A 14416-nucleotide genomic window follows, 5' to 3' on the forward strand; every position below is an offset into this window, starting at 1 on the left:
AAAAGGAGTTATACGCATGTGTCAAACAAAACCCCTCCATTGTCTGCTTGCTGTAATGTTTCTGCAGATGCAGTCCCACCTACCGAATAAGACTGTGGGTGAGTATTTTGTTAATATGTTTTGGAGAATTAAATCTGTGTAGCAAGACCACTACAGAAATACACCATATCAATTGGTTCCTCTGGGTATCTCTAAAAGATGGATCTTTTCACACATTAATCTCCTGTACTTTATTGGGGAACATTTGGACTGGATGAATAACATTAAAGGGAATACTATTACATGCTTTAGCTACCAGACCAATTAAGTAAATACTCAGAACAATGCACCTAAGCTTTAGGCAGGTACTTTCTCCATCTCTCTGCCTGTCATTCATAAACACATTCTTTCATTAGAAGAGCAAATGGTGCATGCTTCTACTGTATTTGAAAATTTCTGATTAGCCAGCACAGATATCTTCATACAGTTTTATATGAAACACATCTGCATGGAGCCCACACGCAGCCAGGGGTGAAAAGGATACAAGGGTTCATCTATCTAACCTATCATCTACTCAAGCTGTGCCCAGAATGAGCTGGGCACAGTCCATGTACATGGGAAGACTCTTCCCAGAGGGGTACAATCAAAATATGTGCAACATTGGTTGGTTTGTTTTTTATTAATTAAATATATGTCTGCTTCAACTGACTGGCCCTCAGATGGTCTGTCATTAGTTGGTCTAGCTTCTTGTAGGCCTCACAGAAGAGAAATGGGTCTTGAGGAGAGGGTAGTTGCATTGCTGATCTGTTCCTGGAGCATGTTCCATGGCTGGGGCTGTGTGGAAGAAAGAATGAAGAGAGTTGAGAAGGGAACAAATGGGTGGTCATGGCTGGTATTATTGCTGGGGACAACGGTGGGTTGAGGAACTAAAATTTCTTGCGGCCTCAGTCCAGGGGAAAACACACCTTAGATATTCAAGCTACTGAATGTATAGTGATCAGCTGATATCCAAAAGTATAAGATTTGTTTATGCAGCAAAAGTATGTCTTGTGTGCTTTCTGCAGACTATTAATTAGCCATATAGGGATAGAGATGAGTCCTATACATTGAAGTGTGAATATTTACAAACATGTACTCATTATTCTAATGAGAGGAACATGTTGTTTCTCCCTAAATACAAAGGCCCGTATTTATGATGCAATTTGCCATTACTTGAGTGAGCCCTAGTGTGCTTGTGTGGATTGTGCTACAGAGAGCAGAACAAGACTGGATTAGAGAGACATGGTGCTGGCGGGGAGAAAAAAGTGCCTGGCCTCACTTGAATCTAATTAGAAGAACTGTAAAAATCCTATGTCAAATTCAAAGATGTCTTCTATATTGGATCACTTTCTAGTCCTGGCATTGCTTTACCACTCCCAGAATGTTAATATTTTCCTTAGAATCTCTTCATGTATTTAATAGGGGAGGCAGTGTGTCCTAGGGGATAGAGCACTGGATTGGGACTCAGGAAACCTGGGTTATATTCCTGGCTAGGCTGCTGGCCTGCTGGGTGACCCGTGGCAAGTCATTTCATCTCTCCATGCTTCAATAAATTAGAGGATCATGATACTGACCTCCTTTGTAAAGCACTTTGGGATCAGCTAATGAAAAATGCTACATAACAGCTAGGTGGTATTATTATTGCTATTATTAATTTCCAGTTTAATTTTTAAAAGTGGGATATAATTCAGTTAAAATATTTTTAAACTAGTTTATATTAACATTTCTGCAGCCATCTCACCATTCCCTGTGGTCTTGCCTGTTTACTTTGTAAACTTAGCAAGATTGGGCCTGGGTAGTAATTGGATAGACTGCCTAGGACAATTTAGGGGCTATAGGAAGTGGGGATGATGAGTCAGTGTGCTGTTCTTCCTACTGACTCAGTACTTAACTAATATCTCATCATCTGAGTAGAGGTTACTGTTTTGGTACAGATGTCAAATCAAGGCCACATCCATTTGTGGTCATTAAAGATCACATGGCACGCTTTGCATATAAAAATGGAGGTGTTAGTCTCTGTGTCCTCATCAAATTCCATCTTGGATAATTAAATTTTATTGGCATAAATTTCCCCAGTAATTTAATTGGACAAGACATTAATCTTCACTTTCTGCCCTAAACAATGGCATAAGGGTATCTATATGTAGTCTGAAAAATGCTTTGGGAATACTCTAGATGAAAGGCGCTACAGAAATGTAAGATACTGTTTTTTATACATGTAAAGGTTTTACGAATTCATACAGAGTTTTCTAACTTAAAAACTATTGCTATGGACATTAACAAAGGCAAAGACCCATGCATTGAGACTCACCCGTTGGCAAAGAGGCCAGTTAGTGGTCTCACTGGAGTGTCGCTTCTATGAGCTTTTGTCATGTGTAAGCCATTGTTTTATCAGGAAGGAGAGCTCCTATCCTCAAATTTTCCCCCTCTGGACTTTAGAAATATCTTTTCTGTGACACAGCCAACATCTCTCAGCCCTGGTCTACACTAGGACTTTAGATCGAATTTAGCAGCGTTAAATCGATTTAAACCTGCACCCGTCCACACAATGAAGCCCTTTATTTCGACTTAAAGGGCTCTTAAAATCGATTTCCTTACTCCACCCCTGACAAGTGGATTAGCGCTTAAATCGACGTTGCCGGCTCGAATTTGGGGTACTGTGGACACAATTCGATGGTATTGGCCTCCGGGAGCTATCCCAGAGTGCTCCATTCTGACCGCTCTGGACAGCGCTCTCAACTCAGATGCACTGGCCAGGTAGACAGGAAAAGAACCGCGAACTTTTGAATCTCATTTCCTGTTTGGCCAGCGTGGCAAGCTGCAGGTGACCATGCAGAGCTCATCAGCAGAGGTGACCATGATGGAGTCCCAGAATCGCAAAAGAGCTCCAGCATGGACTGAACGGGAGGTACGGGATCTGATCGCTGTTTGGGGAGAGGAATCCGTGCTATCAGAACTCCGTTCCAGTTTTCGAAATGCCAAAACCTTTCTGAAAATCTCCCAGGGCATGAAGGACAGAGGCCATAACAGGGACCCGAAGCAGTGCCGCGTGAAACTGAAGGAGCTGAGGCAAGCCTACCAGAAAACCAGAGAGGCGAACGGCCGCTCTGGGTCAGAGCCCCAAACATGCCGCTTCTATGATGAGCTGCATGCCATTTTAGGGGGTTCAGCCACCACTACCCCAGCCGTGTTGTTTGACTCCTTCAATGGAGATGGAGGCAATACAGAAGTAGGTTTTGGGGACGAAGAAGATGATGATGAGGAGGTTGTAGATAGCTCACAGCAAGCAAGCGGAGAAACCGGTTTTCCCGACAGCCAGGAACTGTTTCTCACCCTAGACCTGGAGCCAGTACCCCCCGAACCCACCCAAGGCTGCCTCCTGGACTCAGCAGGCGGAGAAGGGACCTCTGGTGAGTGTACCTTTTAAAATGCTATACATGGTTTAAAAGCAAGCATGTGAAAGGATTACTTTGCCCTGGCATTTGCGGTTCTGCCTTTGCAAAAGGTTTCTGGGGAGGGCAGCCTTATTTCGTCCTTCATGGTAGGACACTTTACCACTCCAGGCCAGCAACACGTACTGGGGAATCACTGTAGAACAAAGCATTGCAGTGTATGTTTGCTGGCATTCAACCAAAATCCGTTCACGCGGTGGGAGGAGGCAAAATGCGACCTTGTAACGAAAGCACATGTGCTATGTATGTAATGTTAACTTTCAAGGTTTACCCTGAAAGAGTGTAGCCACTGTTTTATAAAATGTGTCTTTTTAAATACCGCTGTCCCTTTTTTTTTCTCCACCAGCTGCATGTGTTTCAATGATCACAGGATCTTCTCCTTCCCAGAGGCTAGTGAAGCTTAGAAAGAAAAAAAAACGCACTCGCGATGAAATGTTCTCCGAGCTCATGCTGTCCTCCCACACTGACAGAGCACAGACGAATGCGTGGAGGCAAATAATGTCAGAGTGCAGGAAAGCACAAAATGACCGGGAGGAGAGGTGGAGGGCTGAAGAGAGTAAGTGGCGGGCTGAAGAGAGTAAGTGGCGGGCTGAAGACAGGGCTGAAGCTCAAAGGTGGCGGCAGCGTGATGAGAGGAGGCAGGATTCAATGCTGAGGCTGCTGCAGGACCAAACCAGTATGCTCCAGTGTATGGTTGAGCTGCAGCAAAGGCAGCTGGAGCACAGACTGCCACTGCAGCCCCTCTGTAACCAACCGCCCTCCTCCCCAAGTTCCATAGCCTCCACACCCAGACGCCCAAGAACACGGTGGGGAGGCCTCCGGCCAACCAGCCATTCCCCCACAGAGGATTGCCCAAAAAAAAGAAGGCTGTCATTCAATAAATTTTAAAGTTGTAAACTTTTAAAGTGCTGTGCTTAAAGTGCTGTGTGGCATTTTCCTTCCCTCCTCCACCACCCCTCCTGGGATACCTTGGTAGTCATCCCCCTATTTGTGTGATGAATGAATAACGAATGCATGACTGTGAAGCAGCAATGACTTTATTGGCTCTGCAAGCAATGATTAAAGGGAGGAGGGGAGGGTGGTTAGCTTACAGGGAAGTAGAGTGAACCAAGGGGCGGGGGGGTTCATCAAGGAGAAACAAACAGAACTTTCACACTGTAGCCTGGCCAGTCATGAAACTGTTTTTCAAAGCTTCTCTGATGCGTACCGCGCCCTCCTGTGCTCTTCTAACCGCCCTGGTGTCTGGCTGCGCGTAACCAGCAGCCAGGCGATTTGCCTCAACCTCCCACCCCGCCATAAACGTCTCCCCCTTACTCTCACAGATATTGTGGAGCACACAGCAAGCAGTAATAACAGTGGGAATATTGGTTTCGCTGAGGTCTAAGCGAGTCAATAAACTGCGCCAGCGCGCCTTTAAACGTCCAAATGCACATTCTACCACCATTCTGCACTTGCTCAGCCTGTAGTTGAACAGCTCCTGACCACTGTCCAGGCTGCCTGTGTACGGCTTCATGAGCCATGGCATTAAGGGGTAGGCTGGGTCCCCAAGGATACATATAGGCATTTCAACATCCCCAACAGTTATTTTCTGGTCTGGGAATAAAGTCCCTTCCTGCAGCTTTTGAAACAGACCAGAGTTCCTGAAGATGCGAGCATCATGCACCTTTCCCGGCCATCCCACGTTGATGTTGGTGAAACGTCCCTTGTGATCCACCAGAGCTTGCAGCACTATCGAAAAGTACCCCTTGCGGTTTATGTACTCGGCGGCTTGGTGCTCCGGTGCCAAGATAGGGATATGGGTTCCATCTATAGCCCCACCACAGTTAGGGAATCCCATTGCAGCAAAGCCATCCACTATGACCTGCACATTTCCCAGGGTCACTACCCTTGATATCAGCAGATCTTTGATTGCGTGGGCTACTTGCATCACAGCAGCCCCCACAGTAGATTTGCCCACTCCAAATTGATTCCCAACTGACCGGTAGCTGTCTGGCGTTGCAAGCTTCCACAGGGCTATCGCCACTCGCTTCTCAACTGTGAGGGCTGCTCTCATCTTGGTATTCATGCGCTTCAGGACAGGGGAAAGCAAGTCACAAAGTTCCATGAAAGTGCCCTTACGCATGCGAAAGTTTCGTAGCCACTGGGAATCGTCCCAGACCTGCAACACTATGCGGTCCCACCAGTCTGTGCTTGTTTCCCGAGCCCAGAATCGGCGTTCCACAGCATGAACCTGCCCCATTAGCACCATGATGCATGCATTGTCAGGGCCCATGCTTTCAGAGAAATCTGTGTCCATGTCCTGATCACTCACGGGACCGCGCTGACGTCGCCTCCTCGCCCGGTATCGCGTTGCCATGTTCTGGTGCTGCATATACTGCTGAATAATGCGTGTGGTGGTTAATGTGCTCCTAATTGCCAAAGTGAGCTGAGCGGGCTCCATGCTTGCCGTGGTATGGCGTCCGCACAGAAAAAAGGCGCGGAACGATTGTCTGCCGTTGCTCTGACGGAGGGAGGGGCGACTGACGACACGGCTTACAGGGTTGGCTTCAGGGAGCTAAAATCAACAAAGGGGGTGCCTGTACATCAAGGAGTATTTCAGGCAGGACTGCACGGAGGGTTCCAATAAGAAATGGTGCACCTAAGTTATCGTTGTTATTGGAACAAGGAGGTTAGCCTGGCCTCTGATTGATACATGGCTAGATTTACCTCGCTGCACCTTCTCTGTGAGTGACTGCAGTGTGACCTAGAGGAATGAGTCCCCTAGACAGGGGAGGAGGCAAATGAGTACAAAACAAATCTGGTCTATTTCTTGTTTTGACCCACTCCATCTATCTTTTACATCTTTGGCTGGCAGCAGACGGTGCAGAAGGACTGCATGCCATCCACATCTCATGGCTGCTCGGCAGAAGATGGTACAGTACGCCTGCTAGCCATCCCCATCTCTTGCCTGCCTGGCAGAAGATGGTGCAATACGACTGCTAGCAATCCTCATCTCTTGCCTGCCTGGCAGAAGATGGTACAGTACGACTGCTAGCAGTCCGTATCGCCTGCCTGCTCACCATAAGACGGTTCAATAGGACTGACTGCAGGACTAAAGAGAATGACCTGGTCAAGTCACTCCAAATGTAGTCCCTGCGCCCATGTCTGCCCAGGCGCTCCCAGCCGACGCGGCCAGGAGCACCTCGGACACGATGAGGACGACTACCAGTCGTATTGCACCGTCTGCTGCCAGAAGGCAAGGGGTTACTGCTACTGTGCAGCAAAGCCGTACCGCGTCTGCCAGCACCCAGGAGACATAGGGTGACGGTTACCTGAGCGGGCTCCATGCTTGCTGTGGTATGGCGTCTGCACAGGTAACTCAGGAAAAAAGGCGCGAAATGATTGTCTGCCCTTGCTTTCACGGGGGGAGGGAGGGAACGGGAGGCTGACGATATGTACCCAGAACCACCCGCGACAATGTTTTAGCCCCATCAGGCATTGGGATCTCAACCCAGAATTCCAATGGGCAGCGGAGACTGCGGGAACTGTGGGATAGCTACCCACAGTGCAACGCTCCGGAAGTCGACGCTTGCCTCGGTACTGTGGAAGCGCTCCGCCGAGTTAATGCACTTAATGCACTTAGAGCATTTTCTGTGGGGACACACACACTCGAATTTATAAAACCGATTTCTAAAAAACCGACTTCTATAAATTCGACCTTATTCCGTAGTGTAGACATACCCTCAGGCTGCGAATAACAGTCTATGATGGCATATAAATTTGGGTGCCCATTTGGCAGCACGTCAGGCACTATCAAGTGTTTAACAGAGAAAAGTAATATTCAAATTTGAAGCTGGGCATCACTTTAGAATTGCAGAGTGCCTCAAAATAAACATGGTGAAACATCCTGACATCACTGTGACGCAATGCCACAGCACAAACATTGCATCATACATCAGGATGCCGTGGCATGCTTATGTTATGGCTCTCAGTGACTCCGTTTGGGATACATCGCCCTTCCCCATTCCTCCTAGGTGGAAAGACAACAGGAGGTGTACTTTTTGTCTCTCTCTCTCTCCCTCCTAATCGATTTCTGGATTCTTGAAAGGAGAGGGAACATGACAATTACTGACTCCAGTTTGTTACTTAGGCCCCCTAGAAAGGGGAGCAGTTCTGTGACCAATGCTCCAATCACTGTACCTGAGGCCAAGTACAATTAAAGGAATCCATTCCAACTTGTAGACTTTGCAAGAGCTTCATGTTGTGTGCAGCAATTTGGCAGACAGCTTTAGAATCACAGGTTGAGGATCACTACCTTACATTTTTTACCAGTAAAATATAGCTGACATTGGAAGCCAAGGTGAAGAAACACCTGAAGCAAGCTTTTCTTTAGAAACAGATAAAACAGTAGTCCTCTTGCCTGTCACGGTATGTGGATATTGTGAAGTACATGCACTGTTTGTTAGAAGAAGTCTTTTTAAAAAGTATTCTTCTGCTTGCTTGTCAGTAACGTTCATGAGCTGCACTAATTTTGAAAAATTCAGAATGGAGTTTTGCCACTTTAGAGATAATCCATGAAAACTCTCTTCCTGCAGACAGCAATAAATCATCCCGTCCACTAAAAGCCTGGATGTCATTTAAAATTTATTGCACAGAGCTGGTAGTGGACTTAAAAGCCATTTCACGTGTCTTATTACTTCAGTCATCTAATTTATGGGTTTCAGCCACAATTGTAGTTGAAAAAGTATTTTCCTTCAACTGATCACTGATTGCTGCTTTTGCATTCATTTTTCCTTTGCACTAGATTTTTATATTTTCTATGATAATTGCAAGCATATTTTGGCATCTAGGAGAGTTTCTTTCAGTTTCAGATCTAAAGGTGCCATCCAGGCTGATGGAGATTGACTAAGATTTACCAGCTCTTAGCTACACTTGTCAAAAGGTATCTTAGTTATTGTTAGTTGAGCAATCTTGCCCGGGGGAAGGAGAAGCTGTCAAGAGCTCCCTTGTTTAACATGAGAATCTGTGGCTCCTTGGAGGGAGTATGAAGGCAACCTATTAAACGCAGATGAGGTAAGCATAAGTAGCACACTTAACACAAAGGATGATAAGATAGTGGTGCCCTTTATGCTGTACTGCAGAGACATTTTTTCTTTTCCCATTCTGAAAACTAGTCTGAATTTACTCCCCCAGATTAGAGCTTTCTTTAATGCCAATCATTTTGATCTCCATAATGAAAGACAAAATGAATGACAAACTGGTAAACCAAATAAAAAGAACAAACAAATGTGAAAATATTACCCTTAAAATATAATGCATTTTTTTTTGTAGATTATGAGGTTTGGGGCTAAAACCCACATATTCACAGCAAACATGAATGACTCATTCTGGTAAATGAATTCTTTCTTTGTGTATTTGCGTGTATGCATATAATAGAAATGAGTGATTATTATTTTAACACCGCCCAAAAATGTGCTAGACACCTCCCAGTATAGGAAAAATGAGACATAATTCTTACCTTGAGGAGTTTATACACTAATTCTGAATGTGGCTAAATGAGGTGTGTTGTAGGACAGGAATAGTATCAGTGGTAACTTGGTTATTCAGCAAAGGTTAGAGCTCAGCATGATGGCACAAGAATTTATGTAATGAGGTAAATTGATAGAATGCATAAGTACTACACTGAGCTGGTGACTTTCCTTTAGGCATTGGAGAAGAAGTGGCCCTTCAGGGGGATTTAAGAAGAGAGGACTGTGGCCTTGTGGAACAACTCAGGAAGCAAGTTCCATGCTTGGAAGAAGGGACAGAGATGGTTGTGAGGAGAATTGGTAAAGACAATGTCAAGGTTGGCATCAGTGGCAAGGTGACATGAAAAGGAATAAGAAAAGGAGTACTTGTGGCACCTTAGAGACTAACCAATTTATTTGAGCATGAGCTTTCATGAGCTACAGCTCACTTCATCGGATGCATACCGTGAGCTGTAGCTCACGAAAGCTCATGCTCAAATAAATTGGTTAGTCTCTAAGGTGCCACAAGTACTCCTTTTCTTTTTGCGAATACAGACTAACACGGCTGTTACTCTGAAACCTGTCATTATGAAAAGGAATGAAGCTAGATAAGTAGGAAGGCCCCTATGTCAAGAAGCTTGAATTTGTTGTTGTGGAGTATGGGAAGCTGGTGAAAGTGTTCAACAAAGGGCATGATACATTCAGATCTGTGAGCAGAAGATGATTTTAGTGGCTGCATTTTATATGGATAGGAGTGGGACAGTTAGAGTGTCCAGAACCCAGAGAGGAGAGGTGGTCATGGTAATTAGGATCAGATAGGGGTTATCAAACTTCATTGCACCATGACCCCCTTCTGACAACAAAGTTACTACATGACCCCAGGGGAAAGGCCTGAGCCCGAGCCCTGCTGCCCCGGGTGGAGGGAGAGGGGACTGGAGCCTGAGCCCTGCCACCCCGGGTTGGGGGAGAGGGGGCTGCAGCCCAAGCCCCGCTGCCCTGGGTGGGAGTTGAGCTCAGGCTTCAGCTTCAGCCATGGGTCCCAGCAAGTCTAATGCTGGCCCTGGTGACCCCATTAAAATGGGGTCACAACCCACTTTGGGGTCCCAAACCACAGTTTGAGAACGGCTGGGATAGGATATGATGAGGGCATGGATTAGAGCATTGCCTTTGGACAGGGAGAATAAGCTGGAGCGTAGGAACATAGTGTAAGCAGAATTGGTAAGATATAGTCCATGTCTGCAAGTGTGCGGAAAGAAAGGGAGGAAATGGAGAGGGTTTCTGAGGAAAGATCGTGACTTCAACTTAACCATAACTAAAGCTGATAAGATAGAGATCATATTTTGCATAATAAAACATATTTAGATTCTATAACAGTGGGTGTTCTAGGTGTCTGAGAACATAGGGGTATTCTATGCCACAGACCCAAGATGCAATATTTGGCAAGGGAGCTCTTGCTTCCTGGAGTTAGGAGCTTTGTGGTCAGCCACATGTGAGTTGAGGGGTTTTACACAGTCTTCTATTCTCAGTCACTTCCCCCTCCCCCCCCCCCCCCCTGCTGTCTCTGCTGTGGCTGTAATCATGACACACAGGCACAATCGTGCAGCAGAGACAGTTGACAGTATATTCCAAGACTGTAATGTGTCTGTAAACTGATTGATTGTGAACAGGCCAAGACAGGGCCGTCCTTAGGATTTATGGGGCCCTATGCAGTATTACTAAACTGGTGCCCCTATGCCCAACTTGGAGTACAGCCAACACCCCTGCCTGCGGACCCCCAAAAGATCTCCCCCATTGCTGACACATACCGAACTTCGTGTGCAGCAGACGCTGCGGCAGCCTGGGAGAGAGGGACGAGGCAGCAAAGGATACCGAGCCACCCGGCCTGCCTCATGGCAGCGGAGAGTCACAGTTCCCCACAGAGACACCTGCTACCCTCTCCCTCATGTAGAATGCCCCATGCTGGCACATTCGGCTCTATGAATATGGCCCCTACCTAAGGAGACTGCAGTGCATGCTGAGTGTGTGGGAGCTGACCTGCTCTTACCTGCTGTCCCAGTAGTGCCCAAAATTTTCGGGTGCCCTAGGCAGCTGCGTATGCCACGTATGCCTAAGGATGGTCCTGGGCCAAGGACACCTCTTTTCACCCTTTCCAGCCCAAAGACACCGTTAAAGTGGAATGTGTAAAAGACCCTCATAGAGATGCTTTGATTTTACTGTTGGCCATGGTTTGCAGGCTTTATGAAAATTCATAGCTAAATATTTTTCTTAGTGTATGCACAACATGCCTCAGGTGGCACGAGACCAGGATTCATCACCGTATTTGGTCTGCTGGTTGGACCATTAAGCTACCCTGGTCTGGACCGGGTACAGACTGGGAGTGCTACGTGAATGCTGATCCATGCCCCCCATAGCTATATGAGACCGCATATCATAGGTGCTGGAACTAGGGGTGCGGGAGGGAGGGAAGGGGGTGGATGCTGCAGCATCCCCTGGCTTGATGGGGTTTCCATTATATACAGGGTTTACAGTTTGGTTCAATGGGTCTTAGCACCCCCACTATCAAAATTGTTCCAGAACCCCTGCCACATATTATGCCAGGTGGAGTGGTTAGTGGTACTGTAGTAATGCCTAGACACCCCAACTGTGAGATTGTGTCCCATTGCACTAGGTACCATGTGCACACGTGGTGAGAGACTGTCTCTGCCCCAAAGAACTAGCAGTCTAAATAGACAAGACAGACAAAGGAAAGTGGGAAAAGGAGAGACAGAAGGGTGAATTGACCTACCCATGGTCAAATAGCAGGTCAATGACAGAGCCGGGAATGGACAATTCTCAAATTCTTCAGCACACATATGTGGACTTGGGCCAGCAACTTTCGGCAACAGAACAGCAACACTAAAAGGGAGTGGTAGCCAACTATCTTCTGGGCCCTGCAAAGAGGACTGAACATAGAAGTTCAATCACATAACCTAGAAACCTAGGCCCATTAGAGATGCAGTATTTGCAGGGAATGGATGTTAGGGGCCTGTAAATGTTTATAGAAGTTTTAGATCAGCATTCTAACTTCTGGATGCTTATCTGAGACTCTGTGCTTGTTTAGCAGTTAGTTCATCCCTTTCATTAGTGATTATTTTGACGGGACTGAATTTTAGTCACTTCAAGTGGCTAAAGTCTTGTTCATTCTTTTGGAAGTATTAACAGGTTTACAAATCCTTGCTATGTAAATATCAGAAACAAGACAATTATTACAACGGTAAGCTGTTGTTTAAAGAGACATTATACAGGAATATAGTAATCAGATGTCTGCTTAAGAGGTCTGAGCGTCACTACAACACTATGCCATGTCCTTTCTAGTGATTTTATAAAACTGTGTAATCAGAGATGTCACTCATTTAACAGACCCAGCATGTCCATCAAATGTTAATGTACAAAAATATTGGACAGGTGTGCTGGCTTTTTGCAAGTGAATGTACTTGGAGTGTTCAATATCATGACTGATAATCTTCTGAGCTGGTCTGTGACTTTTTAAAGACATTCATATTCAGATTTTAATGGCCTCCACTGAAGTGATTCTGATTATAGCTTCAGGTGGAAGGAATAGCATCCATTAGCACCCTTTTCTGCACACAGTGTGACTTCAAAATTAGTAACTTTCCACAAATGTTGGATGCATTTGCTGTGATCTGTCTGTTTATTTATTTTTTTTAAATCAACTATATGCACAACCTCAAATTGTAGAAAGGAAATGATATTTTGAACTCTGAAATGTTTTTGAGAATGAATGAAAACAAAAAACATGGGTTTTTAAAGGATTTTCTTTGTTTGCAATAAAGACCTGGTTCATTCCACATACAGGAGTATGGAATAATCAAATTTAGGCAATGGATGCTTGGATTCCAATTTCTGGAATAATCTCATCTATGTTCGCTATGTGGAGCCATTGCATGAACTCTGGATCCACTAGAGCTCTGCAGCCATGGAAACTAGTACACATTCTCTGGGGAAAAAAGGAACCCACCTGATGTAGTCTTCTAGATGCTCTCATATTCCCCAAGGTCTGTGAGGAAAGGGACATATTTCCTCCTCCACATGAGTGACAGGCAGCCTGGGGAACCTTACAGAGACTGTCTGAAAACATTATCCTGGTGAACAGCTCTGAAAAGTGCTTTTATCCAAAGAAAGAAGATGGTGGCCTGTCATAGAAAAAAAAGTACCTTTCACATCTTGTTTTAAAAAAGAGCTCCATATGATAAAATAATTGTAAAATTACTTAGCACTTTTATAGCACAATGTGCAAAGGGCGGTTCTTAATCCTCACAACTCCCCTGTGATGTACATAGATAAATATAATTATCTCCATTATCCACATGGGGAGTCTGGAACACAGGGGTGTGGTGACTTGCTCAAAGCTACACAGAAAGTTAAGGGGAGGGCCAACATTAACACTTGGGAATTCTTTACTTCCAACCCATTGATCATTGCTCTAGACTGCCCTGCCTGTCTGACAGGAAAGGGATGGGATCCTCCTAGCTCCTACAATCACATAAGGGTTTCTAACCCCTTAGGGCTGCCATAACTCTTGTCTTCAATAGTTTTAGTACACAACAAAGAGAGCGGGTCATGGAACCATAAAGGGCTGGTGGATGGGACGCTCTGTGGCTCCTGTCTTCACAGATGGTGTGGATCCCTTCAACATACATTTGCACATGGCCTGACTATCCTCAGAGTTGGGTGGCTTAGTGGATAGCCAGATTGAGTGGTGCTTCCATACCCATTTTCAATGTGTAAATTGGCCAGAGGATATAGCTCTGACAGATCAGTGGCTTTAAACCCAGAATGCACATTTCCACATTAAAAACAGATTTTTGGAACTATGTATATTTTACCACTTATGACTCTCAAACACAGATCTAACAAGGAAGTGATGTAGAGTTTGACTCCCAAACATTCATTACGTCTTAATTTCCGTGAATCAAAGACAATTCAAAGAAAAACAGTGTATAGCAGTATTCTGACTCCTAAAAGGCATGTTTTCTGCTGCTTATGCCACCCAGGAAGCTATGTAAACTGACAGCCGGGGTTGGGAAAAATACATATCCCGAAGCTTGATATCAGACTTCTGCAGATTCTAAGCACCACCTGTGTATATCTGTGGATACTGGAGTACATCCAAGAAGAGACTGAGGAGAGAGACAAAAAAGAGATGATCACAACAGCAGGAGGAGGCAGTAGAACCAATTCAGTGTTTAGATGACAGTGTTGTGGAAAGTTTGCTTTACAAATCCACTGCTGTTTAGAAAGCTGATGCTGTAATACAGAACACAGCACTGGAAGTCCCAAGATGGCAAAAGATTAATCAGCTTGGATTAGGTTTTTAACAGCTTCTTGTTGATTTTTTTTTCATCACATACATAATAGCATGCAAATACAAACAAATTAGTTAAATATTAACATAATTTT

At 45.2% G+C, this 14416-nt stretch overlaps 1 protein-coding gene and 1 long non-coding RNA gene across 2 annotated transcripts in view; one reads left to right on the forward strand and one right to left on the reverse strand.

Annotated features, from left to right (window-relative positions):
- Nucleotides 1-643: 643 nt before the first annotated feature.
- LOC142071064 (uncharacterized) overlaps nucleotides 644-14416 on the reverse strand; it is a 42279-nt gene continuing 28506 nt past the window's right edge. The window contains exons 4-5 of the long non-coding RNA XR_012667016.1: nucleotides 12975-13149; nucleotides 644-813 (exon numbers count right to left, since the gene is read on the reverse strand). This is a non-coding gene — a long non-coding RNA (uncharacterized LOC142071064). The remainder of the gene's footprint in view (nucleotides 814-12974; nucleotides 13150-14416) is intronic.
- LOC142071248 (uncharacterized) lies at nucleotides 2515-8787 on the forward strand. Its single transcript, XM_075126148.1, has 3 exons — nucleotides 2515-3428; nucleotides 3817-4276; nucleotides 8781-8787. Exons 1-3 carry the CDS (start codon nucleotides 2849-2851, stop codon nucleotides 8785-8787), a joined length of 1047 nt encoding a protein of 348 aa, XP_074982249.1. The 5' UTR covers nucleotides 2515-2848.

Source organism: Caretta caretta, chromosome 2 (genome assembly GCF_965140235.1).
Source record: "Caretta caretta isolate rCarCar2 chromosome 2, rCarCar1.hap1, whole genome shotgun sequence".
Lineage (NCBI taxonomy): Eukaryota > Metazoa > Chordata > Testudines > Cheloniidae > Caretta > Caretta caretta.

Excerpts from the sequence above, each read along its gene's own strand:
- LOC142071248 (XM_075126148.1), top strand. The coding sequence starts at position 2,849 with ATGCAGAGCTCATCAGCAGAGGTGACCATGATGGAGTCCCAGAATCGC. Across the intron at positions 3,429-3,816 it reads AGGCGGAGAAGGGACCTCTG|CTGCATGTGTTTCAATGATC; the intron begins GTGAGTGTACCT and ends TTTCTCCACCAG.